Below are 27616 nucleotides of genomic sequence, written 5' to 3'. Positions count from 1 at the left end.
TCACCTGAGGTTGGGAGTTTGAGACCAGCCTGGCCAACACGGTGAAACCCCGTCTCTACTAAAAATACAAAAATTAGCCACAAAAACGTGCCCCATGTTGTGCATAATTCTCACAGCATGGGGAGGGAAGCGTGAGTTTAAAGGGTTGTGGCAGACCAGGCACAGTGGCTCACGCCTGTAATCACAGCACTTCGGGAGGCCGAGGCAGGTGGATCGCTTGAGGCTAGGAGTTTGAGACCAGCCTGGCCAACATGGCAAAACCCCGTCTGTACTAAAAATACAAAAAAAAATAGTTGGGTATGGTGGTGCACACCTGTAGTCCTGAGGCAGGAGGATCACTTGAACCCAGAAGGCAGAGGTGTCACAGTGAGCCAAGATCATGCTACTGCACTCCAGCCTGAGAGAGAGTGAGACTCTGTCTCAATAATAATAATAATAAATAAAAATAATAATAATAGACCGGGCCCAGTGGCTCACACCTGTAATCCCAGCACTTTGGGAGGCTGAGACAAGTGGATCATCTGAGGTCACGAGTTCAAGACCAGCCTGGCCAACACAGCGAAACCCCGCCTCTACTAAAAACAAATACAAAAAGTAGCCGGGCATGGTGGGCCGCGCCTGTAATCCCAGCTACTCGGGAGGCTGAGGCAGGAGAATCGCTTGAACCCAGGAGGTGGAGGTTGCAGTGAGCCGAGATTTCACCACTGCACTCCAGACTGGGCGACAGAGCGAGACTCCCTCTCAAAAAAAAAAATAATAATAATAATAATAATAAAAGGGTTGTAGCAGAGAAGAAATCAAGCTTCCTGGCTGTGGCAAGCCCCTGCTCTCATGGACAATGTCTCCAGCAGCTGACACTGGAGTCCCCAGGGACCTAGGAAAGCTGCCCGGAGACATGCTGAGCCCTGTCCTTCATGGCCCCTTCATTTCTAGCAGGATTTTCAATTCTTAGCTGGTTAAATCTGAAACTTAGAATAGTGGTGGCTGTGTGGTATCTTCTGGCCAAACCACAGTAGAACTGACATGCTGGCCCAGCCAAGCAGGAGCTCCTCCAGGCCCTCCCCGTCCTTCTCCTAAGGAAGAAATCACAGAGCACAGCTGCACCCAGGTCCCATCATGGGCTTCATCCCTCTCCAGAGGTGCCACTTCTAGGGACCAAGGGCTGCAGCCACCCACTTAAATTTAAGCTGGATTTTTTTCCTACAAGGCAATGGATTTTAGACTTCCCCACCCCTCAGGAGTGTGCATGAGAGTGTGCGCCAGCAGTGGAGACAGGCTACCCTGAACCATCCACATGCTCACTCCAGGCCACCGCAGCCAGCCCCTGTGCATGACGGTCACCTCAGGTAGCTGGAGCCCATGCAGCAGACAGACAGACAGACAGACAGACAGACAGACACACACACACACACACACACACACATGCATCTCTTTCTTTAGCAAAGATGCAGGGGTCTCTGTGGAGGGAGCACAGAGGGTAGCAAAAAGGAGCACAGGTTTTGGCCAGGTGCAGTGGCTCATGCCTGTAATCCCAACACTTTGGGAGGCTGAGGTGGGTGGATCACCTGAGGTTGGGAGTTCGAGATCAGCCTGGCCAACATGGTGAAACCCCATCTCTACTAAAATACAAAAAAAAAAAAAAAAAAAATAGCTGGGCGTGGTGGTGCACACCTGTAATCCCAGCTACTTGGGAAGCTGAGGTGGGAGAATCGCTTGAACCCAGGAGACGGAGGTTGCAGTGAGCCGAGATTGCACCACTGCACTCCAGCCTGGGCAACAGACCAAGACGCGGTCTCAAAAAAGAAATAAAGGACAAGAGGAGTGTCTCGGAGGCTCCCAGCTCAGATCCTCCCATTCCGGCTGCTCCTTCAAGGAGCTCCACAAGAAAACCCCAGGCACCTGCCCGACAGGGACCTCATGCCCAGCTGGCCCCCAGAGCGGACTGGAGAAGAGGGATCCCCACACGCTGAGCCTGCCTCTTTCTCTCCTTCCTTCCATCTGCATGTGATGGGCCAACCATGATGACCCATCGTTGATTCATTCAGCAAATACAGACTGAAAACCTGCTTTGTGCCAGGCACTGGGTAGGCCCTAAGGAGTCAGGGATGTAATGCACAGAGCCCCTGCTCTCAGAGACTTCCATTCACACAGCCATGCATTCACTCACTCAACAGCGAGCGCCTACCATCACCAAGGTCCTGAGAAAAATACGAAAGGACCCAAGGCATGAATGCAAACTCCTAGAATGTCAAGGCTGGAAGAGAGCAGGCTGGACGCTAATCCAACCCTTTACAGACGGGGAAACTGACCCAGAGAGGTGAACGATTTGCCTGTGTGTTAGCCTGAGGCTATATCCCACACGCAAGCCTCCTTCTCCTGCATGGTACCGTTGCCACCTCCCCTCCAGCGTTCCAGCGTGGCTCCATAGCCCCTGTACCCCTGCACTGCAGTTAAGTAAATCCTTGCTTCTGAGTGTCCAACTCATCCAGGCACCACAGACCCCATTCAATCCAGGCCTCCAGCAAGGGGATGGGCCCCAGCAAACCAGGGGCAGCCTTCTCACCCACGGTGTCGTGGAGGCGGATGTGCATTCTGCGGCCACGGATTCTATATACACAGCCCCTGAGAACATCAGGGAAAGAAAATGGGAAAGTAGGGCGGGAGGCAGGTGTGAGAACCACTCAGCTCCACACACAAAACACAGACCCAGATTCAAATCCCAACTCTGTGACTTCCTCCCTGAAGACCTTGAATGAGTTTCCTAAACTCTCTTGGTCTCCACTTTCTCATCTGTAAAATGCAGAGAGGACTGGTGCCTGCTTCATGAGGTGGGTGCAAAGCCTCAGGAAAACAGTGCAACGAAGCCTGAGCACACAGTGAATGCTTCATAACGGTGAGGCCAGACCCCTGTCGTCAGAGCTGCAGGCCTCAGGGACGCCGGGGGAGGCGCCAAGGACACCAGGTCCTTGGGGAGGGAGCCAAGGCAACCAGGGAGCATGGGCGGCAGCCTAGGAGTATGCACTACGTTGCGGGGAATGCAGTGAGCTGCTGTAGAAGGAGAGATGCCTCACCCAGCAAAGGCAGAGGGAGGAGGCATCTTGGTGACTCAGGAGCCCCAACATGGGCATTTGGCTGCCTCATCAATTCACCAGAAATGCAAGGGCTTATTTCTGAACTCTGAATTCTACTGGATCCATCTGTCTGTCCATCGTTATGTCCGTACCACACTGTCTTAATAACCATAGCTTTGCAATACTTTTGTTTTGTTCTGTTCTGTTTTTGTTTTGTTTTGAGACATAGTCTCACTCTGTCACCCAGGCTGCAGTGTAATGGTGTGATCTCAGCTCACGGTAACCTCCACCTCCTGGGTTCAAGCGACTCTCCTGCCTCAGCCTCCCAAGTAGCTGGGGCTACAGGCGCACACCACCACACCGGGCTAATTTTTGTACTTTCAGTAGAGACGGGGTTTTACCATGTTGGTCAGGCTTGTCGCAAACTCCTGACCTCAAATGATCCACTCGCCTCGACCTCCGAAAGTGCTGGGATTACAGGCATGAGCCATCGCACCTGGCCGCAATACGTTTTGAAATCAGGAAGAATGAGTGCACCAACTTTGTTCTCCTTTTTCAAGATTATCTTTGAATTTCTATGTGAATCTCAGGATCAGCTTATCAATGTCTGCAAAGAAGCCAGCTGGGATTTTAATGGCAACGGGTTTCCAGTTCCTGGTTCAACCACTCCTGAGCTCTGGCTTTGCTTCCTCCCCTTCAGTTCCCTGGGGCACCCTGCTTTCTTCCCCATAAATTCCATCTTTTGCGTAACCAGATGACACTGGGTTTTGTTTCTTGTAATCAAAGGAATCTTAACCAATAAAACTCGGAACACAGTGCTACACACTGTCCCAAGCCATCATCCCAATATCACCTTCCGAGATAATCACTCAGAGACCCCACTGGGGTCCCAATCTCAACCCTGGCCCACGCCCCCAGCTTTTCACTCTACCCTATAACTGGTGCACTTCCAGGTTACAGATATTATATTTACAAACAGGCCCTCCCTCGATAAGTGCTTGTGAGATTGAACTAGATGTCCCAAAACAGCACCAAAAGAACACTCTGACCACTCTACACCCCTTAGCAGCTCTGCTTCATGCCTGGCGTCTCACTCAGTATGCAAATATGCTCTAGAAAGCTCTAGGAAAACCAGACATTATTGTGTCCACTGGACAAAAGATATGGAAACTAAAGCCCAGAGAAGGAAAGCATCTTGTCCTGGGTGACTTGCCCTGACACCTCCAGATTGAATGGGTCTGCACTGATGCACACACCATGCCAAGCCAGCACAGACATGGGGGTCCTACTATCCTGCCTCATCTCTAAGAGCTACTTTAGAGGCCACCTACTCCAGGCAGCCTTTCGGGACTACTCCATGGCACTCCTGGCATCAGCTCTAGACTTTTTTTTTTGAGACGGCATTTCACTCTTGTCTCCCAGGCTGTGGCGCGATCTCGCCTCACTGCAACCTCCACCTCCCAGGTTCAAGCAATTCTCCTGCCTCAGTCTGCCGAGTAGCTGGGATTACAGGTGCCCGCCACCGCACTCAGCTAATTTTTTTTATTTTTAGCAGAGATGGGGTTTCACCATGTTGACCAGGCTGGTCTCAAACTCCTGACCTCAGGCGATCCACCCACCTTGGCCTCCCAAAGTACTGGGATTATAGGCGTGAGCCACCACATCCAGCTTCCTGGCATCAGCTCAACAGAGAAACTGAAAGCTCTTGAAGGGCAGGAACAGTCTGCCCTCCATCCCGGCCCTGCTAACTGCCCAGCCTCACCTTTTTGAACAAAACCAACCAAAGTGGGAAGCCTCTTATTTTGACCCTCTTTTATGCCAACCGTCAAGACTGGCCATACTTTGCCCGGGGACCTGCATCCAGGGGATACACAACCAGGGCTGGCAACTGAATGGCATGACAGAGGGAGACTAGGCAGGGAAAACCTTCTGCCGAGATGGGGGAGTGACAACCCAGAGAAGCTGCCTCGGAAGGAGGGCGATTCATTGGAGGAATTTTCCATGCAACAGTGAATTCACATGTGCCGGGAGAATATTTTGAGCTAGAGGCCAATGCTTTTTTCCTCCTAGAATTTCCCTCCTTTTCAATTCACTCCATTGGAGCAGATGGTTAGTCAGTACTCATTGCCCCATGGGAGGGGTGCAGCTGGAAGCAGGCTACACTTTGGTTAAGTCTCAAAGGAAAAAGGAGATCAGGATGCAGACAAAATGGTTTGGCCAGAAACACAGAGGAAAAAGGAATGAAGGTGGTGAGGGAAGAGAGGTCAGAGATTCTAGGAGAGGGGTGTGCCTGCTTCAGACCTCAGCAGACGGACCAAGAGATACACAGTAAACCGAGGCAGGCAATTCCCACACCCTGAGTCTGGCGTGGGAGCCTCAGAAAGCCCCAGGGCCAGGCTGCCCATGCTGACATACCTGGCAACAAATGACTTGATGAGCAGCTGACATCACACACACACACACACACACACACACACCCTGGAGTGTTTAGTCAGGTCCTAGTAGGCGGGGAATGTCAGAAAGTCACTGCCAGGATTGGGAGTTCACATAAAAATTAAAGTGATAAAAAATATAATTATCTTTCTTTTTTTTTTTTTGAGACAGAGTCTCACTCTGTCCCCCAGGCTGCAGTGCAATGGTGTGATCTCGGCTCAATGCAACCTCCACCTCCTGGGTTCAAGTGATTCTCCTGCCTCAGCCTCCTGAGTAGCTGGGATTACAGGCACGTGCCATCAGGCACGCCCAGCTAATTTTTGTATTTTTAGTAGAGGTGGGGTTTCACCATGTTGGCCAGACTGGTCTCAAACTCCTGACCTCAGGTGATCCACCCACCTCGGCCTCCCAAAGTGCTGGGATTACAGGTGTGAGCCACCATGCCCAGCCCAATATATATCTAAAAACTAAAGTGATAGGAAGATAATGGGTCTGGGCTAGGCGCAGTGGCTCACGCCTGTAATCCCAGCACTTTGGGAGGCCTAGGTGAGCAGACCACGAGGTCAAGAGATTGAGACCAGCCTGGCCAACATGGTGAAACTCCGTCTCTACTAAAAATACAAAAATTAGCCAGGCGCGGTGGCGGGCGCCTGTAATCCCAGCTACTTGGGAGGCTGAGGCAGGAGAATCACTTGAACCTGGAAGGTGGAGGTTGCAGTGAGCAGAGATCATGCCACCGCACTCCAGCCTGGCAACAGAGCAAGACTCCATCTCAAAAAAAAAAAAGAAAGAAAAAAAGAAAAAAAAGAATAATGGGACTGAATGTTACACCTGCTACACACACTCCCACCATTCTGGCCCCTGGTGATTCCATTCCCACCTCTACCTCTCCCTGAACACCCCAGGAATAAGAGTTAGCCCAGCCTCCTCCGATCTGGAAGCACCATGGACTCGGACTGCAATCTGACAAACACGACAGCCCCTCTTGTGTCTCCCACAACCTGGGGGGAGCGAGGGCCCGGCGCTCTGATCCGCGTCATCTCTGACCTTTACAGAACAGGAAATTGCTACTTACTTGACCTTCAGACTTGCCAGCATGGTCTTGTCGATCCTGCCAAGAGAAAAGCAAGGGCTCCAGTCAGTGCTGAGGCTGAAGACTCCTACATAGCATCTGTATGGAGGAGTCCCCGGGGCAGCCCAAACCACCAGACAGCAGGGCTCTGTCAGGGACTGGCTAAAGGGGCCAGTTCTCCGCTAGCAGGGGAAGAGACGCCTCTGAGTGCTGGGAGAGCTGGGGCCACACACCACCCTACAACATGTGTATTATTATTCTCCCCATTTCAGAGATGAGGAAACAGAGGCTCAGAAAGGTAAAATCACTGGCCCAGTCTGAATTCAGGTATCTCACGTCAGGTCCAGGGATCGTAAGCACTTTGTATGCAGCCTCTCCCTTTATTACAGCTACCCTCACAAGAGGACCGAGCAAGCCAGCTTCATGGGTCAGCACGGATGTCAATATGAACGTCAGCTGGACATCCATATTTCCCAGGCGTCTGCTTTGGGAAGACACAAGCATCCCCAGCACCAGGGACCCTCCTGCCCAAGGAGCCACCAGTCCATCCAGGGAGGCAGACCCCGCTCCTGGGGCAGACCCTGGTGGGTTGTATCAGGCACAGAGGTTCAGAGCGGGGAAGATCACGTTTGCTGCAGACCGCCCTCACAGCCAGCTCCTCCACCCCCACCCTGTGCCCGGCCTCACTGGAAGGGGAGACAGCGCCGCTGAGGTTCTATTTTTACCCCCTGCATATGCCAGCCCTTATGGCTGGCAAGAAGAGGCCCCTCCTCCCTCTCCAGAGGCAGAAAGGTGGACAGTGTTCCCACTGTCAGTATCTCCTCTTGTGGAAGGGTCATGACCACCACTGTCACCAGCACTGCCATCAGCACCAATGCTGCCTTTGCAACATCACGATTCGTGTCACCATCACTGTCCATGTCACCACATGTCATCATCAGTGTCACCATCACTATCAGCTTCACTAAAACTGCCATTGGCTCCAGCATGCTGGAAACCCTGGAGGCTCTTTCCGGCACCCTTGTCTGGCCAGCCCAGCTCTGCCTCAGGCTTCCCACAGTCACAACTCCAGGGAAGAGGAGAGGACACGGAGCTGAGCCAGCCCACAAGTCACCCTGAGGCCTGGAGCTAGGGGACGGGGTCCTTTCACTCTGAGTAAACTCCCAGCACCTTCTGATCTCAGTTCCAACAGCAAAGCAAGCGGCACCCCGAGGGGCCTGGCCCACGTCTCTCCCAGTTTCTTCCTCACACGTCCTCTTGAGTCCCTTCCTTAGGGCTTCCACTACTGGTCCCTGAGGGTCTCACCCTGGAATCCCCACCCGCTCTGGGGTGCAGACCCTCCTCTTCCCCCATTCAACACACAGACACCCAGATCCGAGCAGGACTCAGAGCCCCACACTCTGCTGTAACGCGTGCAACCCAGAGCTGCTGGATGGCAGCCCCCCACAGCAGGCGCTTAGGTTTTACCTTTTCTCAAGGAATCTCTTAATTCTTACAACAGCCCTGTGTTGTGGGTACGGCAGAAATCCCCCACTGACACATGGGGAAACTGAGACCCAGAGAGAGGAAGTGTCCCATTAGAGTTCCTCAATGGTCAAGGTGGAGTCGGCGCCGGAACCAGGGCTCCTGGCGCGTGCACCTCTGACCGCTGTCGGGTCAGCCCCGCCCACAGGCACCGTGGTCACAGCAGCCCTGGTTCAAACCACGCCTACACAGCAGCCAGCCCACCAGAGTTCCCACATCAGGGTGTGGCCTCAGGAGGGCGGGGCTCTGGTTTTGGAGAGGCTGAGATGGGAAATGGAGAGGACTGTGAGGCTGGGCCTTTCCCTTTCAGGAAGCCAAGGCTCCTGGGCACTCCTCCCTCCCCCACCCCATCCCACCCATCCTCATCACCTTGTCTGCCCCTGGTGCCAGAGGTTATCCACCCTGCATCCAATGGAGCTTGGAAAACACCAGCCCCAGAGATTCTGTTCACTGTCTGGAGGGACCAGGGCTCCAGGAATCCGTGACACCCCCTCCCAGCTGACAGCCATCCCAGATGAGGAGGCCCAAACCCCAGTCTCGCCCCCTTTCTTGCTGCCTTAACCTTCCAAGCCCAGAAGGCCCCGCCATCCCGTCAACCTCAAGGGGCCCCAAGCAGACACCTGCTGTGTGCAAAAGACTTCGATGAGTCCACAAGCATCGACTGAGCCTGTGTGACGTGCCAGGCTTCCACGTGAACGCGACGGGGCAGGGCCTGCCCTCCTGGAACCCACAGCCCAGTGGACACTGAGCCAGCACACAAGGGCGTCTGGGACATCCTAGGGCTCTTCCTCCAACTTCGGCTCACCCTAGACCTCCTGAATCTGAATGTGCATTTCATTAAGGAAGCCCCAGTGAGAAGGGCTGCTAGGGAAGAACTTGGAATTCTGCTTTGTATCTTGGCAGCCCTGGGCAGCCACGCTCCTGTCTTCCCCCTCACCTGCCCAGATTCAAATCTCAGGCCTGGCTTTGCCTTGTGCTCTGGAGCTGTGGGCCTCAACACAGAGGGCTTCATGTGGAAGGAAGCTAGGCTGAGGCCGGGACCTGTGCCCCCGGAGCTTTCTGGCGACCAGCCTTCCATCTGCTCCACACCTCCCAGAGAAAGGCGGGCCTTGGAGGGCACAATCTAATTGCTGGGCCCTGCCCTGCAAGGCCCACAGCCAAGACACACACACCCCTCCCAACCAGAAGCCAAGTCCTCTGCTGCCTCCCGGACACTGGCACCTACCCTCGGGGCGGCAGCTCCCAGACCCAGGCGTCAGGGAGGGCCCGAGAGCAGACACAGGCGACGCTGTGCCATCTTCTCATCCGCACCGTCCCATCTGCCAAACATAGAGTGCCCACAGTCCCTCCCTGCCAGAGGATGGATGGCAAAGTGCTTTTGAAGAGGAGGAAGAGGGAAATAAGCCACACACACGGAAGCGAAAAATTACCGAGGAACACAGCCCCTCTCCCCCTCGCCCTTCGTGCCACCCCCATTAGTCCACCATTTTCCACACCGGGACACCCCCCGGCCACCTCCCGCGGGGCACTCTCCCAGTCTGACAACGCCCCCAGCCGAGGCACTGAAAGGAAACCGATTATGAAAACCACCAGACTCTGTTCCCCAGCTGCGAAGAAGCTGCCAGCAACTGGGAACCAGAGACAAGCCTTTGGCCTTCGTGTGCCTACCTTCTGCCCCCCGCCAGGAAGAAAAAGCACATCCCTCATCCCAGACAGAAGCTTAGAGGCAAGAGTGTCCAGAGGGCCAGGCAGGAGGCTGGGGACAGATGCAGCTGCTCAGGCTAGGACAGAGCTAGGGTGGGCTGCCTGGGGTGCAGGTGGGAGACCTTCTCTCACAACCCACCCCCAAGACAGCAGGAAGCCCAGAGGTCCAGCAGGTACAGACTCCCCTGCCACAAGGCCACACCAACAGCACAGACAGGAGCATCACACACACAAACACGCAGACACAAGCACACACAGACACAGAAGGCCAGAGGTGCAGACAGGCAGCTGCCCACATGCACAGACACACACCTCACACACGGTCACACGGACTGGCAGTCACAGCCACACACACACGCCTGCACACACAGGCTCAAACACGCACACACACACTTACACATAATCCCAGACACGCACACACATACACGGGAACCTGCGGACACAGAGACACACACATTCAACTGCAGTCACACACACTCATGCTATCCACCTCCCCATGGGCAGCCGGCGCAGACCTCCAGGATTCGCCAGCAGATTGTGCCCAGGGACAGTGGGGAAGGCTTACGGTCTCTGATGTCCCCACCGGGATCCTGCATCTCGACCTGCCAGGGCGTCAGCAGACCCAGCTCTCAGGCACAGCCCGAGCCCCTCTGTTCCCACGGCCGCCGATGCACTTAACAAGACTTCACTTCTAAGTTCTCTCCCATCGTTCCCCCACCCTCCCACCTGTCACCCACCATCCGAAGCCCCCAAAGGAGACACTGCGCTTCCGGCCAAACATGGTTGCGGCTGCAGAGCCCGGGGTCCCAGCGATGTCCCAACGATGTCCCCGGGGCTGTCCGCAAGAGGGCCGTGGTACAGCGGGGTCAGTGCCGGTGCAGGGCGGGGAGCCCAGCGTGGCACCTCCCTCTTCGCCTGCCCCCAACCCGAGCTTCCTGTGGGTGAGGCTGCAGAGCTGGGAGGTGTGTCCTGCACTCCAGGAGGCACCAAGATAGGCCGAGGAGGTTGTGGAGGGCAGCTTCCCCACACCCAGAGGAACCCACAGCTCCGGAAGGGGCTCGGCTGGCAGATTGCTCCACAGCCCCAGTTAGCAGCCCGGCCCACACAGCCCCAGCTTCCTGGAACCCAAAGGCGCCCCAAGGATTCCCACAGCCACGCCTAGGAGGGACAGAAAGATTCAGCTGGAAGCCTCAGGGACGCCTGAGCACTGGGGACCTTCACACCCACTCCCGAGGGCTGCCTGAGACAGGGACCTTTGCCTGTCTGCCCCACTGTGGCTCGGCACACGCCAGAGGAACCAGCCACACACATGTCATTCCACTAGCACACGTGGATGTAAGTATACATGCACACGCATGGGCACAGGGGCACGTGGGATGCACACATGGACACACACACGCCCAGGACACCCAGGTACACACAGATACATGCACGCAGACATACGTATCATTAGACACCTGTACACACCTGAGCACAGCGCGGCACACACGCTCCCGTGCACATCCACACACCACTTCACACAGGCATCAGTAGACACACCTGCACACGCTTCTCACATACTGACAAAGCCCCATTGGACACGTGCACAGACATGAACGCATACACATGTGCCCGCAGGCACTCATCCACATACTCAGACCACATCACACTGCAAGGGGCATTCACATGTACACACACACGGGCACAGAGCTGTACCTGTCAGCTGCCCCCCACCCCCGCCACCAAGTGTCTAGACAGAGGTCAGAGCAGTGGCATGCTTCACGCTGGCAGTGTGGGGTGGGGGGGCGGTACCCGTGTGCGGGTGGATTTGTCTTCCCAGCTGAACCGCAGGGTTCGTCCTCATCTCCGCATGCCCAGGTGCTGGTCCTCATGCCACAGGGCTAGCATGTCCTGCACGCATCCCAGTCTGCACACCACAGGGCCAGTGCTCATCTCTGCACGCACTGGTGCTGACCACACCTGGTACACAGCAGGCACTTACTAATGGCAGCCCCTCAAAGGGATGTGGCACGTACACTACAACAGACACTGGGCGGAGTGGGCACAGATATGGCCCCAGGCCCCACCCTACCCCCAAGCAGTGGAGAAAGGGAAGAAAACGTCTCAAAAAAAAAAGAAGAAGAAGAAAGGCCGGGTGTGGCAGCTCACACCTGTAATCCCAGCACTTTGGGAGGCCAACGCGGGTGGATCACCTGAGGTCAGGAGTTCGAGACCAGCCTGGCCAACATGGTGAAACCCCATCTCTACTAAAAATACAAAAATTAGCCAGGCATGATGGTGGGTGCCTGTAATCCCAGCTACTCCGGAGGCTGAGGCAGGAGAATCGTTTGAACCTGGGAGGCAGAGGTTGCAGTGAGCCAAGATCATGCCATTGTACTCTAGCCTGGGCAACAAAGAGCAAAACTCCATCTCAAAAAAAAAAAAAAAAAAAGGGAAAAAAACGGCCCTAGCTGGTGCCATTGGCCTCTCTCTCCGGCCAACCCTCCCTGAAGTTTCCTCTCTGGCACCTGCTGCCACTGTGAAGGTCCTAGACTCCGTGCTGAGGTGCCAGGGGCCAACCCCAGCTTGTGGACCAAGGGCACAAGGATTTCTATTTTCTTGACTCCTTCACAGCAGGGGACACCACAGGGGCCTCAAGCCGTGGGTGGGCTGGGGGAGCAGCTTCACGGTCCTGGGCCAGAGCAGGGCTGGGGGCTGACTCTTTACCTCCAAGGCAGCTAGCCCCCAGCAGGAGCCCAGAGGCTTCCCCCAACCCTCACCTCTGCCCCAGGAAAGTTAGGATTGTGTGGTTCATGCTCTGGGGTGGCTTCAGGCTGCTGGCTTCCCACTGGATGGCCACTGCAGAGTGCCACAAGTGCTTCTCTCCCCAGAGGCACCCACCCACACCCAGGAAGTGCTCAACAGGTACCGTGGACAACTTGGGTCCTGCCTGCCCTGCCTCCATCTGAGAAGAACCCTCTGCACTCAGTCCACCTCCAGGGTCAGGAGTGGGCACCTGACCAGGCGTGGCCAGCCAAGGGGACTGGTTCAGGAGACCTAAGTAAACCCAACAAGACACCATCCCAAGAGGCTTCCCCTGCTGAAGCATGAGATGAAAGCCTGGGGCTGTGGAGAGTGTGGGGAAAATGAAACCGACTCACAGGAAGGCAGAGAGGAGAACTGACAGAGAAAGGGAAAGAGGGGAGAGATCATGTCTTTTTTTTTTTTTGAAGAGTCTCGCTCTGTCACCCAGGCTGGAGTGCAGTGGCATGGCTCACTGCAACCTCCATCTCCCTGGTTCAAGTGATTCCCCTGCCTCAGCCTCCCACATATCTGTTTACAGGCGCCCGCCACCACGCCCAGCTAATTTTTGTGTTTTTAGTAGAGACAGGGTTTCACCATGTTGGCCAGGCTAGTCTCGAACTCCTGACCTCCGGTGATCCACCTGTCTCAGCCTCCCAAAGTGCTGGGATTCCAGGCGGGAGCCACCACACCAGGCCAAAAGATTGAGTCTCAAGGGCATCATCTGAGCTCCAGGATCCAGCTGTGCCAGGAGCCAGCTGACCCCGGGTATAGGAGAGCCAGCCGTACGTCTCTTTATTCCTAAAGCCAGTATGAGTTGGATTTCTTTCATTCTCCATTAATAAAGTCCCAACTAAAGAAAAGAGCTTGACAAGTGAACAAGTGAAAGTGGGAACAGTCAGCCCACCTGGCCTCCCGCTGCTGACAGCAACACCTGCTCTAGGCCAAGCACCATGCTGGGTACACAAAGTACCAGGGTGAGCCAGGCACAGCCCACAGCCTCAGTCGGGAGGTGCTGGGGTTGGGGGTGTTGCATAGGTTGCAAAAATTCCTGTTGCAGGCCGGGCGCAGTGGCTCATGCCTGTAATCCCAACACTTTGGGAGACCAAGGCAGGGAGATCACCTGAGGTCAGGAGTTCGACACCAGCCTGGCCAACATGGTGAAACCCTGTCTTTACTAAAAGTACAAAAATTAGCCGGGCATCGTGGCACATGCCTGTAATCCCAGCTACTCAGGAGGCTGAGGCAGGAGAATCGCTTGAACCTGGGAGGCAGAGGTTGCAGTGAGCCGAGATCACGCCACTGCACTCCAGCCTGGGCGACAAGAGCAAAACTCTATCTCAAAAAAAAAAAAAAATCCTGTTGCAAATCACTTTTTTAAAAAATCAGTTAGAGGGAGTTAATGACAGGCCCATCTTTGGAGTATGCGTTGATGCGCTTTCATACATGAGAGAGAAGCGGGGTGATAGTCACATCACACTTTGGCACGCCCCACCACCCACACTGACCACATGTGAAAGCTGCCCACCGCATGCATTCTAGGGGAAGACAAAGCTGACAGATGCTTTTATCTGGGGCCTCCCGGTCTATGGAGACAGCCAGGTAAATGCCTAGCTATGAACACCTGGACCAAGTGTTCCCAGAGCCGGGACAGACTCTGGCCCAGGCACAGACATCTGAACGGCAGCCTGGAGACAGGGAAGGGGTGCGTTTCGAGGCCTCCGCTGCTGCCACCCTGAGGCTGGTTTCCCCCACCGGGGGGTGTGCCCCCGACAGCCACAAACAACACTCCTGAGTCAGACACCCGGCCAAGGAGCAGGACTGGCCCGGCTGCCGGCCCTGCAGAACCCACAGCAGCCTGGACTTCTTCGATGCCGCTGGGATCCAGGAACCTTGGAGAAACCAGGAGGATCCAGGGGCCCACACGTCCCCAGACTGAGGGCTGGAAAGGGGGAAGGGACTCTCCCAGACGGCTCATGGCCCATCATGAGCCCTGCAGGGTGTGAGAGTCTTCCTAGGGACTTTCCCACGCTGCCTTCCTCTCCTTCCTTGGGGCCCAGTGACCTTGGGCAAGTTACCTAACCTCTCTAGGCCTCAGTTTTCTCTTCTGTAATTTGGGGAGGCTGCCACCACCTTCACGAGTTTATCAGCGAACAGAAACACTGAGCACGGGGCTCCAATGCTGTCACGGGAGCTGCTATCATTACTGTCAAGGACGATTCTGTCCCTGCTTCAGTCCCGCGCAGCTTCCTGACCCCCTGCTCTGACCCTGTGGTTCCTCTTCCATGTGCCGTGCACAGCGAGGAGACTGTGGGCTCCCTGGGAAGGATTGTGAGTCAAGAGACAAGGGAAGCGGCCAGGCGCAGTGTCTCACGCCTGTCATCCCAGCACTTTGGGAAGCCGAGGCAAGCGGATCACCTGAGGTCAGGAGTTCAAGACCAGCCTGGCCAACATGGTGAAACCCCACCTCTACTAAAAACACAAAAATTAGCCAGGCATGGTGGCGGGCACCTGTAATCCCAGCTCCTTGGAAGGCTGAGGCAGGAGAATCGTTTGAGCCTGGGAGGCGGAGGTTTCAGTGAGCCAAGACCGTGACATTGCACTCCAGCCTGGGTGACAGAGTGAGACTCCATCTCAAAAAAAAAAAAAAAAGAGAGAAAAGGGAAGCGCTCTGTGAAGCAGGCCCAGCCCTCCTGGCCCCATCAAGCACAGCCCAGCTTCCTCCCAGAGCTCAGCTGACTCTCAGCAGCCAGCGGGGAGAGGAGAATGAGCTGCGGGCACAAGAGAGCCAGGGCAGCACCGGCATCTGCGAGTCTCCTGTGGGCCAGCGCGGACCAAAGTGCTTAGCTTTTCAGCCTCACAACCCCTCTGAGAGGGTGCCCTGTTATCCCATTTTACAGATAGGAACACTGAGGCTCAGGGAAGTGAAGGAATCCAACCAAATTAACCCAGCTTGATGATTATCAGCCCCACTAATTCTGGATCCACAGAAATGCATAGTGCATCAGTGCCCATGTTACAGACAGGAAAACTAAGGTCCTAAAGCAAAACTCAGCTCATCACTGGGGAGAGAATAATGAAGATGGAAAGAGCAAGTACCCAGCTACCCCCAATGCCTGGCTGGACGGGCTCCTTCTCTCTCAGGTTCAAAATGCTTCCCAAGCCTGCTGTGGGTCACAGTTCACAAGGGCTGTAGGTGTTCCTCGGGGACCAGCCTGGGGCGAAGTCCCAGCCAGAGTCCCAACCCCAGGGCAGAGCTCCAGGGAACCCACCCAGTTCGATGGGCATTTTTTTTTCTTTTTTAGAGACGGAGGCTCGTTCTGTCACCCAGGCTGGAGTGCAGTGGCACGATCTCAGCTCACTGCAACCTCCGCCTCCCAGGTTCAAGTGATTCTCCTGCCTCTGCCTCCAGAGTAGCTGGGATTACAGGCATCTGCCACCACACCTGGCTAATTTTTGTACTTTTAGTGGAGATGGGGTTTTGCCATGTTGGCCTGGGTGGTCTCGAACTCATGACCTCAAAAGATCCGTCCACCTCAGCCTCCCAAAGTGCTGGGATTACAGGCGTGAGCCACGGCGCCCGCGGCGCCCGGCCTCTATGGGCTTTTGAGGCAGGAAGAGCCAAGAAAGCTCGCTGGGCTCAGAGGAGGGGGCAGTTCAGGCTCCTGTCAGCAGCAGCCCCTCCACTGTGTCCCCTGGCCCTCGGGGCAGGACGGGAGGAAGGGACAATGTGGTTTCCTCTGCTCCAGCAGCTCAGACCTCATAGCCACCAGTGGGAGCTGAAAGATGAGACAAGCTCCTTCCCCAGGCATGGGGATGAGGCAGTTACAGGAAGCTCAGGAAACAGATGTCCCGAGTGAAGCAGGCACTAGGTGGTCTGACCCAGATCCTCCCCCATCCAGACAATAGTACCCATCCAGCCCCAGTACTAACCCCCTGGAGCTCAGCTCTCATCCCAGATCCACCTCTAAGTCACTGGGGGCAGGTGACCTACTCTTTTGAGACTTCAGCCTACTAGTCATCCAAGGGGAGACTTAGACTGGCCTCTGCTTCTTTCATAAACCACATGAAGATAAAGGGTGATAGAGAGGTCGGGCGCGGTGGCTCACGCCTGTAATCCCAGCGCTCTGGGATTACACCTGCCAAGGCGGGTGGATCACCTGAGGTCGGGAGTTTGAGACCAGCCTGACCAACATGGAGAAACCCCGTCTCTACTAAAAATACAAAATTAGCTGGGTGTAGTGGCTCATGCCTGTAATCCCAGCTACTCGGGAGGCTGAGGCGGGAGAATTGCTTGAACCCAGGAGGTGGAGGTTGCAGTGAGCTGAGATCATGCCGCTGCACTCCAGCCTGGGTGACAGAGGGAGACTCCATCTCAAAACAAACCACCAAAAAAAAAAAAAAGGATGATGGCGAAAGACACTGGTCTCCAGGGAAACAGGGCACAGTGGGCATTCAGAGCCAGCAACCCCACATTAGTGAAGAATTCACGCCTCAGGGTCAAGATAAAAACAGCATCTAGCATCTGCATAGTGATTTACAGTCCACAGATCACTGCCCACCTGCACTATCTCAAGGTGCAGCCTAAATTTCCCATTGCACAAGTGCTGAAAAGCAAGATGATGGCAGATTGCAAAAGGAGGGTTTATAAAAACTGAGTTCCAAGAGCAGGGCCCAGACATATACCACGACTGCACAGTTTATTTATTTACCTTTTTTTTTTTTTTTTTTTTTTCAGATGGAGTCTCACTCTGTCTCCCAAGCTGGAGTGCACTGGTGCAATCTCGGCTCACTGCAGTCTCTGCCTCCCAGGTTCAAGCAATCCTCCTGCCTCAGCCCCCAGAGTAGCTAGGACTACCAGTACACGCCACCACGCCTGGCTAATGTTTTGTTTTTGTTTTTTTTTTAGTAGAGACTGTCTGTGAGCCGTTTCACCATGTTGGCCAGGCTGGTCTTGAACTCCTGACCTCAGGTGATCTGCCCGCCTCATTTTCCCAAAATTATTGCAGTTTATTCTTATCTGTTCAGTAAGGTCCGTCTGCCAAGAGAGTTTTAGCAACACATGGCTCTGAACTAAAGAAGCTACAAAGTTTACTACAGTTAAAAATTTTAAATAATAACAAGGTATCACTTTTACCCGTCAGATAAAGTTTTAAAAATTTGATAATGCTGGGCACGGTGGCTCACACCTGTAATCCCAGCACTTTGGGAGGACAAGGCGGGTGGATCACCTGAGCTCAGGAGTTCGAGACCAGTGTGGGCAACATGGTGGAACCCCCATCTCTACAAAAAATACAAAAATTAGTGGGGCATGATGGCAGGCACCTGTAGTCCCAGCTACTTGGGAGGCTGAGATGGGAGGATCACTTGAGCCCAGGAAGCAGAGGTTTCAGGGAGCCATGATTGTGCCACTGCACTCCAGCCTGGGTGACAGAGCCCAGACCCCATCTCAAAAAGAAAAAATTGATAATTGTGTAAACGTATAAGGAAACGGGCGTCCCATTAATGTGTAGCTATTGGGCAATATCTCTGTGCTGGTTAAATTTATGTGTCAGTTTGACTGGGCTAGGGGATATCTCCATAGCTGTTGAAATATTATTTCTGGGTATGTCTGTGAGTTGTTTCTGGAAGAGATTAGCCTTTGAATTGGTAGACTAAGTAAAGAAGATGCCCCTTTACCAACGTGGGCCGGCATCAACCAATCCACTGAGAGCTTGAATAGATGAAAAATGTGGAGGAAAGGAGAGTTCATTCTCTGCCTGAGCTGAGAACCCGCCTTCTCCTGCCCTCAGCTATCAACGCTCCTCGTTCTTGTGCCTTAGGACTTGGACTAGAAGTATACCACCAGCTTTCCTGGATCCCCAGCTAATAGACGGCAAATCATGGGACTTCTTGGCCTCCAAAATTGCATTAACCTGATGGGGCGCAGTGGCTCACGCCTGGCTGGGGCTCAGTAATCCCAGCACCTTGGGAGGCCAAGGCAGGTGGATTACTTGAGGTCAGGAGTTTGAGACCAGTGTGATCAACATGGTGAAACCCACGTCTCTACTAGAAATACAAAAAAAAATCTGGGCATGGTGGCGGGCACCTGTAATCCCAGCTACTCAGGAGGCTGAGGCAGGAGAACTGCTTGAATCAGGGAGGTAGAGGTTGCAGTGAGCTGAGATTCTGCCACTGCACTCCTGCCTGGGCGACAGAGCCAGTCTCTGTCTCAAAGCAAACAAACAAAAAAACCCCACAAAATTGCATGAACCAATCCCTCATAATAAATCTAAACACACATACACATACACACACACCCCTATATACATATGTATATATTTCCTATTAGTTCTATTTCTCTGCAGAGCCCTGACTAATACACTCTATCAAAATTGTTTAAGTGCACATCCCGTTTATGCCAACAATTTTGTTTTTAGAAATTTATTGCACAGGTTAACTCATACCAGTTGACAAGATCTACGTATCATATCATTATAATAGCAAATTCAAAAAATCATCTAAATGATCAACTGAGGATTAACTACATTGCAGAATAAGCGTACAATGGAATACTATCTAGCCACTGAAAATAACGAGGTAGCACTTAATATATGTTAATATATGAAGATATGCTAAAAATTCAAGTTTGAAAAAACAGGCACAGGCTGGGCGCGGTGGCTCATGCCTGTAATGCCAGTACTTTGGGAGGCCGAGGCGGGCAGATCACGAGGTCAGGAGATTGAAACCATCCTGGCTAACATGGTGAAACCCCATCTCTACTAAAAATACAAAAACTTAGGCGTGGCAGCATGCGCCTGTATTCCCAGCTACTTGGGAGGCTGAGGCAGGAGAATTGCGTGAACCTGGGAGAGGCAGCTTGCAGTGAGCTGAGATGGCGCCACTGCACTCCAGCCTGGGCGACAGAGCAAGACTCCATCTCAAAAAAAACAAAACAAAACCAAAAAAACAGGCTCAGCGTGTGGTGACTCACACCTGTCATCCTAGCACTTTGGGAGGCGAAGGCAGGAGGATTGCTTGAGCCCAGGAGTTTGAGACCAGTCCCAGCAACATAGTAAGACCCCATCTGTACAAAAAATTTTTTAAATTAGCCAGGCATGGTGCTGTGCACGTGTAGTCCCAGCTACCTAGGAGGCTGATGTGGAAGGATCACTTGAGCCCAGGAGGTTGGGGCTGCAGTAAGGACCACTGCACTCCAGTGTGGCCAAAAAGCAAGACTCTGTCTCAAAAAAAAAAAAAAAAAAAAACACAAAAAACCAAAGCTGGGCATGGTGGCTCACATCTGTAATCCCAGCACTTTGGAGGCCATGGTGGGGTGGATCACTTGAGGTCAGGAGTTCGAGACCAGCCTGGCCAACATGGTAAAACCCTGTCTCTACTAAAAACTACAAAACTAGCCAGGTATGGTGGCATGCGCCTATAACCCCAGCTATTTGGGAGGCTGGGGCAGGAGAATGGCTTGAACCCGGGAAGCGGAGGTTGCAGTGAGCAGAGATCGCGCCCCTGCGCACCAGCCTGGGGACAGAGACTCCATCTCAAAAAAAAAAAAAAAAAAAAAAAAAAAGGCTGGGAGCGATGGCTCACGCCTGTAATCCCACCAGTTTGGGAAGCCAAGGTGGGTGGATCACTAGAGGTCAGGAGTTTGAGACCAGCCCTGCCAAGATGGTGAAACCCCGTCTCTACTAAACACTACAAAAATTAGCCGGGCATCGTGGCACCTGCCTGTAATCCCAGCTACTCAGGAGACTGGGGCAGGAGAGTCGCTTGAATCCGGGAGGCAGAGGGTGCAGTGAGCCCGAGATCACGCCACTGCACTCCAGCCTGGGCAACAGAGTGAGACTCCGTCGCAAAACATTAAAAAAAAAAAGTTGAAGAAAAAAAAAGAAAAGAAAGGCTTGGACCGTGGGGGCTGTCTGAAGGAGATTCTCACTAAAGGAGATCACACAGCCAACTCTGCCCACACCCACCCAGCTGGGTCACTCCCGCCCTCCCCGGCTAAGGCAGGGCACCTGGCGCCTCCCAGGACCGGCCAGAAGGTGGGCGTTTGCGCCCTCTGCAGGCAAGCTTGGGTGGTGCGAGGAGGAAAGGGAGCGTCTTCCTGGGCTTGTTTCTAGGATGGCAGCCATGTTGCCCTCTGGCGGAAGGGGTTGAAGGGAGGGGGAAATCCTCCTCCTGCAAAAGATAAGCAACCACCACCTGGTGTCAGAACACACGGATTCCAGCCCCAGTCCTGACATTAAATGTAGCTGTGAGGAAACCACTTAAACTCCCTCTGCCTCAGGTTTTTCATCTGTAAAGAGTAACTTCAGGCTGGGCGCGGTGGCGCACGCCTGTAATCCCAGCACTTTGGGAGGCCGAGGCGGACGGATCACCTGAGGTCAGGAGTTCGAGATCAGCCTGGCCAACATGGTGAAACCCCGTCTCTCCTAAAAATACAAAATTAGCCCGGCATGGTGGCGCATGCCTGTAATCCCAGCTACGCCGGAGTCTGAGGCAGGAGAATCGCTTGAACCCGCGAGGTGGAGGTTGCGGTGAGCCGAGATCTGACCACTGCACTCCAGCCTGGGCAACAAGAGCAAATCTCTGTCTAAAAAAAAAAAAAAAAGATGTCATACTTTTTACTTCCTTTCATCTTTACCATACCACAGTCTCCCTCCTGGTAAGTAACTGGAGCCTCAGAGAAGTTAAGAGACTCGTCCAAGGTCACAGTGTAGCAGGACGAGCCACAGACAAAACTCCTCAGACACCGGATTAAAGAAGGAAGAGGTTTTTATTCGGCCGGGAGCATCGGCAGACTCGCGTCTTAAGAACCGAGCTCCCCGAAAAAGAAATTCTTGGCCTTTTTAAAGGCTTACAACTTTAAGGGGTCCACGTGAAAGGGTCGTGATACATCAAGCAAGCGTGAGAAATGTGACTGGGGGCTACATGCATCAGCTAACAGAACAAAAAGTTTTACAATGCTTTTTTCATACAGTGTCTGGAATTTACAGATAACAAAAGTAGTTTAGGTCAGGGGTTGATGTTATAATTATTACTTTTTTTAACTCCTAGGGCCGGGTGGTGGTGCCAAGGTTGTCTGGCTATTTATCTTACTTTTTTTTTTTTTTTCCAACTTTTTGCTTTTTCTCTCCTCCTATCTTGTGAACTAGGCAAGGTGGGGGCAGGAGGGCAGCAGGAGTAGCAGTGGTCTCCGTCCTTAACAGGGCTGGAAGGTGACAGAATTCAAACCCAGAGTCCCCCTTTGAGCCCTTCTGCCATTCCTTCAGGGAAGGCTCACAGCAGAGCAGGTCCTAAATGAGGGCTGCGTTAGATGGGAGACGCTACCAGGCTGGGCTCGTGCAAACCCCCAGATTCTTCCTGGGCCCCCTGCCAACGCTCTGCTCAGGAGCAGCCCTAACCTGGGCCACAAGGAGCAAACCCTGAGATTCCTCCCTGAGGCCAGCAAGCGAGGCAGGGGGATGATGCCTCAGGCAGATGAACAGTGACTCAGGTGGAAGCAGGCGGCAGGGACAGGGAGAAGCGGAGAGCTCCCTCAGCTCAAACACAGCATGTTCAGGCCTCACCATCTTGATTTTTCCTGGATAAAGATGGGGGTCTGGTGGGGTTCATCCCAGCCCCAAGCCCAGAGCAATTCTGCCTGAGCCCCAGCCTCATGGTATCTCCATCAGCAACATGTGTCCCAGGCCCCTTGAAGGGAGCAGGGCTGACTGTAATGAGATAATAAACTGGGACAGAAAAGGCCTTTCCCATTCAAGTTCCCCCTTCAGCAGGGGCAAGAGCCCCACCCTCAGCAGGGCTCTGCACAGTAAGATGCCTCCTGGACTACATGAGAGTAGGCGGGGATTTGGGGACAGACCCTGTCGTTTGGACAGACCCAAGCCTCACCTGTGGCCAGGGGATCAGTGAGCAAAAGTGTAGCTGCTGCTAAAAGAATAAACTGTTGGCCGGGTGCGGTGGATCACGCCTGTAATCCCAGCACTTTGGGATGCCAAGTCGGGCGGATCACTTGAGGTCAGGAGTTCAAGACCAGCCTGGCTAACATGGCAAGACCCTGTCTCTACTAAAAATACAAAAATTAGCCAGGTGTCATGGCAGGCACCTGTAGTCCCAGCTATTTGGGAGGCTGAGGCAGGAGAATCGCTTGAGTCCGGGAGATGGAGGTCGCAGTGAGCCGAGATCACGCCACTGTACTCCAGCCTGGGCGACAGAGCGAGACTCGGTCTCTAAATAAATAAAAATAGGCCAGGCGTGGTGGCTTACGCCTGTAATCCCAGCACTTTGGGAGGCCGAGGAGGACAGATCACAAGGTCAGGAATTCGAGACCATCCTGGCTAACACAGTGAAACCCTCGTCTCTACTAAAAATACAAAAAATTAGCCGGGCGTGGTGGCATGGACCTGTAGTCTCAGCTACTTGGGAGGCTGAGACAAGAGAATCACTTAAACCCGGGAGGTAGAGGTTGCAGTGAGCCGAGATTGCGCCACTGCATTCCACCCTGGGCAACAGAGCAAGACTCCATCTCAATAAATAAACAAATAAAATAAAAAGTGAAATAGCTTCCACCTGGCTCTCTTTCTGGGCATGCTTGTCCCTTAGCTCAGCCACCATGCTGGGAGGAAGCCCAATCTAGCATGTGGAGACAGCACATAGAGAGGCCCATGTGCAGAGGAACTGACCCAAAGCCAATAGCCAGCAAGAAACGCCAGACGTGTGAGCGACTAAGCCTTCAGATGGCTTCAGCCCCTAGACCTTGAAACACTCCAGACAATGCTGAGTGGAGAAGCGTTATCCCCACTGAACCCTGCCCATGTTGCAGATTCATGGGCAAAATCAGTGTCACCAGTGTTTTAAGCCATAAGCTTTGGGTGGTTTATTAAGCAGCATTAGATAACCAGAAGACTGGCAGGACCAGAATTTGAACCAAGCAAGCTGGCTCCAGAGCCTGTGCTCCTGCCACTCTGCAACGGTCCCTGCTGTGTAAGAGACAGTATATAGGAGGGATTTCAAGCTTAGGTCTGGAGTCAGCCCTCTCTTCATTCATTAATTCATTCATTCATCAAATGTTTATTGCATCCCTACTGTGTTCCAAGCTGTCTGCCAGTTCTAAGAATATTTTAGTAAGCAAGACAGACAGGTCCCTGCTCTAGGTGGGGAAGAGGGGGTTAGGAAGTAGAGGATAAATGAGGGCTACCTTTATGCAGGTATTTACAATAGGGTGATTCGATCCAAATGGGACCAGATGGCTAGGGAGTCCTGTGTAGAGGGGGTGATCTGGGATGGCCTCTCTGAGAGGGAGACTGCCAAGACGAGACGAACACAGCTTCACAGCTTTGTGAAGAGCGGAGGGAACAGTAGAAGAACGGGTCTGGGTTCGGAACCCGGCTCCTTCACTTACTAGCTGTGTGACCTTGTGGAAGTAACCCAGCCTCTCTGAGCCTCTACTTCCTCATAAAATGGGAAAACTTCCTCATAAAATGGGGATGGTTTGTTTGTTTGTTTGTTTTGAGACGGAGTCTTACTCTGTCACCCAGGCTGGAGTGCAGTGGCACGATCTCGGCTCACTGCAGCCTCCACCTCCCAGGTTCAAGAGATTCTCCTGCCTCAGCCTCGAAAGTAGCTGGGATTACAGGTGCTCACCACCACACCCGAGTGATTTTTTATATTTTTAGTAGAGACGGGGTTTCACCATGTTGGCCAGGCTGGTCACGAACTCCTGACCTCAGATGATCCACTCACCTTGGCCTCCCAGAGTGCTGGGATTACAGGCATGAGCCACTGCGCCTGGCCAGGGATGTTTTCGAACTCACCTAATAGGACCTACTATCCCCTGGGATGGGATTGTTCTGAGGAGTAAATGAGCTGATTACATGTACAGTGTGTAGTCCAGGGCCTGGTGCAGGAAGAGCTCCATTAGTACCAATGATTATGGTGAGATAAATTATGCTAAGGCCAAGGCCCCCATTGGATGCCCGGAGCCCCAGAGACCACTCTGCTCCCCATCAGAAACTGTGCCAACCAAGGCTACTGGCGAAGAGTATGAATAGCCAGGTAAGGGAGCCTCATCACAGCTGCACTGGTGCCCAAGCCACTGAGGGCGGGTCAGGTGGAGGGGGGCAAGAGCACACACTTCCCTACAGCATGCTGACACACAGGCCACTTCTGCCCATCCCCTGCAGCCATCCCTGACTCATCTCCTCAACTCAGAGCTTGAGCTCATCACCCTCAGCTCAGAGCTCAGGAGTATGGGGCTGGAGGTTGGACTTGCTGTCCCTCTTCACGCCCTGCCCAGAAGGCAGTGGACGCCCACACAGCCAGAGGGGGAGAAGCAACTTCCTCAGACAGAGGGAGAAACAGGATAAGGAAGCCTGGAGAGAGGGCGGGATGGGGCATGGCAGAAGACTCAAGGGAGCCTCCGTGGGGGCAGGAAATCCTGTAGGGAAAAAGTATCACCTGCCATCCAGATGGGCACACTCTTGAGAACCCTGGAGACACCCAGTAGGTGGCTGGCACACATATCCAGAGAAAGTACCCATGAACAACCCAGAGCACACAACAGTGCACACACAGAGACGTGCACACACAGAGACGTGCACACACAGAGACGTGGTCACACAGAGACGTGCTCACACAGTGCACACACAGGGGTGTGCTCAGAAGAACCACATATAGCCACCCAGAGATGTCCAGACACAGCAATCCAGCAACAAGCCCTCCAGGGCCACACGTGCACACCAAGCACAGAGGTGTCCACGTGCACAGGCACACCTCAGTGTTCCCGACTGCCTGTCACTCCCTGTCTCTCCCCTCCTGCTCTTGCTCTCCACCGGCCATCTAATCGGCAGGGCCCTGACTGTGCCAGAGTCCCCCAAGTGCCCATGCCTGCTGCCATCTGCTTGCTGACCCAGACCTGGCAGAGCGCAGCCAGCAGGCCCAGCATGGTAAACCTGAATCTGAACTAGGGAAGGGAGTGGGGACCAGCCGGCCCTGAGAGCAAGCTGCAAAAGTCCAGAACCAGAGCGTGGCTGGGGCCAGGGGCTCGGCACAGCCTTGTATCGTTGGCATCACACCTGCCTTGGGTGCCCCTGCGACTGCTCCAGATCATGAGCAGGTAGACAGGAATGCCCGTAGAACCATCTGGAATCCCTGAAGGGTTGCAACAAATAGAAAATCAGAAACACAAAACACACCCAAAAACAGTACAGCATGTCAGGCTGAGATCAGACATGAGGCAGAACTTCCTACTAGACAGGCACCAAAGCACTGAGAGAGGTGTGGACAAGAAGAGTATCATCCATGAGATGCCCGCTTTAAAAGGGGAGCAGATGAATAGGCTAGTATCATTGCTTTATTTTTCATTAAACTTATTAAAAACAAATTGCAGAGATCGGAGTAGACTTTAAATGACTGTAATGAAGACGGCGGCTGCTGGGTCTCCCAGCGTAGGCTGGGTGTGACCTTGCCTGGAGGCAGAGGGATGAACGCAGTGACCTTTGTAAGGCCAGCCTGAGCTGGCCATGTGTGAGCAAAGAGGCAGCTGGACACCTTCCCCACTCTGTGACCTCTCCTAGGGGGGATGCACATTGCTCAGAGATGGGAGAGGGTAGGGAGACAAGGCCCACCATGCCACCATGGCAACAGGCCTTGGCAAAGGCACCTCTGGACCTTCTCCAATCGCCGCTCATAACAAGAACTGTTTGCAAACAACTCCTCCCCTGTCAAACAGGGCGGTGGCCTGGGAGGGGCAGGTGGACACCATGGAAAAAAGGACGAGGAGACTTTTGCCAGGGGCAGTGGTTCATGCCTGTAATCCCAGCACTTTGGGAGGCCAGGGCGGGCGGATCATCTGAGGTCAGGAGTTCGAGACCAGCCTGACCAACATGGAGAAACCCTGTCCCTACTAAAAATACAAAAATTAGTAGGATGTGGTGGCACACGCCTGTAATCCCAGCAACTTGGGAGGCTGAGACAGGAGAATCACTTGAACCCAGGAGGCAGAGGTTGCAGTGAGCCGAGATTGCACCATTGCACTCAAGCCTGGACAACAAGAGCAAAACTCCATCTCAAAAAAAAGGAACGAGGAGGCTTGTGGATGCTGTACCACGAACTACGAAGACTGCCCCAGTTTACGCCCTAGGAAGCCCCAACTAGACCTCACCTAATGCCCTCCCTTCCTTCCTGCCACCTCATCCCCCTCCCATTTGGTTACCACCACCCCAGACGCTGTGAATCCCCATACGCCAAGGCTGCCCAACCCACTCCCTGTCCCTGTCTCTTCCATGCTTCTTGGCCACCTTCTGCCAACCCGCTCACCTTCCTTTCCTGCCCCCCCCAGCCCCCTGCCTTGTCCTCCCCCACTGACTATGGCCCAGACCCATGCCCATGACCATATGCCAGCTCCCAATGCCAGAAATGCCAGCATCCACCCTCCCTCCACTCCTTCTTCAAGCACCTGCTTCTGAGCTGTCCTCTCCCCTCGCCCTCCTCTGCCCAGTGCTGGCCTCTGTGTCCTCCTGAGGCAGAGCCCAGGAAGAGGTATATCTGAGCGGCCAGCCCAGGAGCAGGACATCGCTGACTCCAATTCATAGGCTGTGAAATGGAAGCATTCAGGAGGTCTGGGAAACTGGGCCACAGCCCTACAGGAACTGACCAGGTCAGCAGTCTGGCCCCTGAGCCCCAGGTCCTATGACCGGGAGGGGTCTTTAGAGGTCCTCTTATGCGGGCCCACCTCCACTTGAGTGAATGACTATCTGAGCCACCCTGGGCATGTGGTCTTCCTGGCCACACAGAAATACCCCGGGTGAAGCCCTTGCTATGGGGCCATCACCATGTTCAAAAATTCAATAAATGCCTTATTAACACTTAAAACACCCAGCTAAGGAAACCGAGGCTCAGAGAAGACAGGTAATTTGCCCAAGGTCACGCAGTGTTAGACACCTCAGTGTGCTGCTTCCAGCCCTCTTGGCCCCACCTCTCACTCCAAACACTTCTGCAATGACCAGGTCCCCGCAGGCTCCAAGAAGCATCTTACAGG

At 53.8% G+C, this 27616-nt stretch overlaps 1 protein-coding gene across 5 annotated transcripts in view; it reads right to left on the bottom strand.

Moving 5' to 3' along the window:
- The window catches only part of RAP1GAP2 (RAP1 GTPase activating protein 2), a 289357-nt gene that overhangs the window by 232362 nt on the left and 29379 nt on the right, over positions 1 to 27616 (bottom strand). For all 5 annotated transcript variants that reach the window (XM_031003384.3, XM_031003383.3, XM_063700512.1 and 2 more), the window contains one exon: positions 6580 to 6615. In XM_031003384.3, the coding sequence (XP_030859244.2) occupies positions 6580 to 6615 (36 nt within the window). The remainder of the gene's footprint in view (positions 1 to 6579; positions 6616 to 27616) is intronic.

The sequence above is a fragment of the Gorilla gorilla genome, chromosome 19 (assembly GCF_029281585.2).
Source record: "Gorilla gorilla gorilla isolate KB3781 chromosome 19, NHGRI_mGorGor1-v2.1_pri, whole genome shotgun sequence".
Taxonomy (NCBI): Eukaryota; Metazoa; Chordata; class Mammalia; order Primates; family Hominidae; genus Gorilla; species Gorilla gorilla.
Note: the sequence above shows the minus strand (reverse complement) of the source record. Positions and strands in the feature narration are given on the sequence as shown.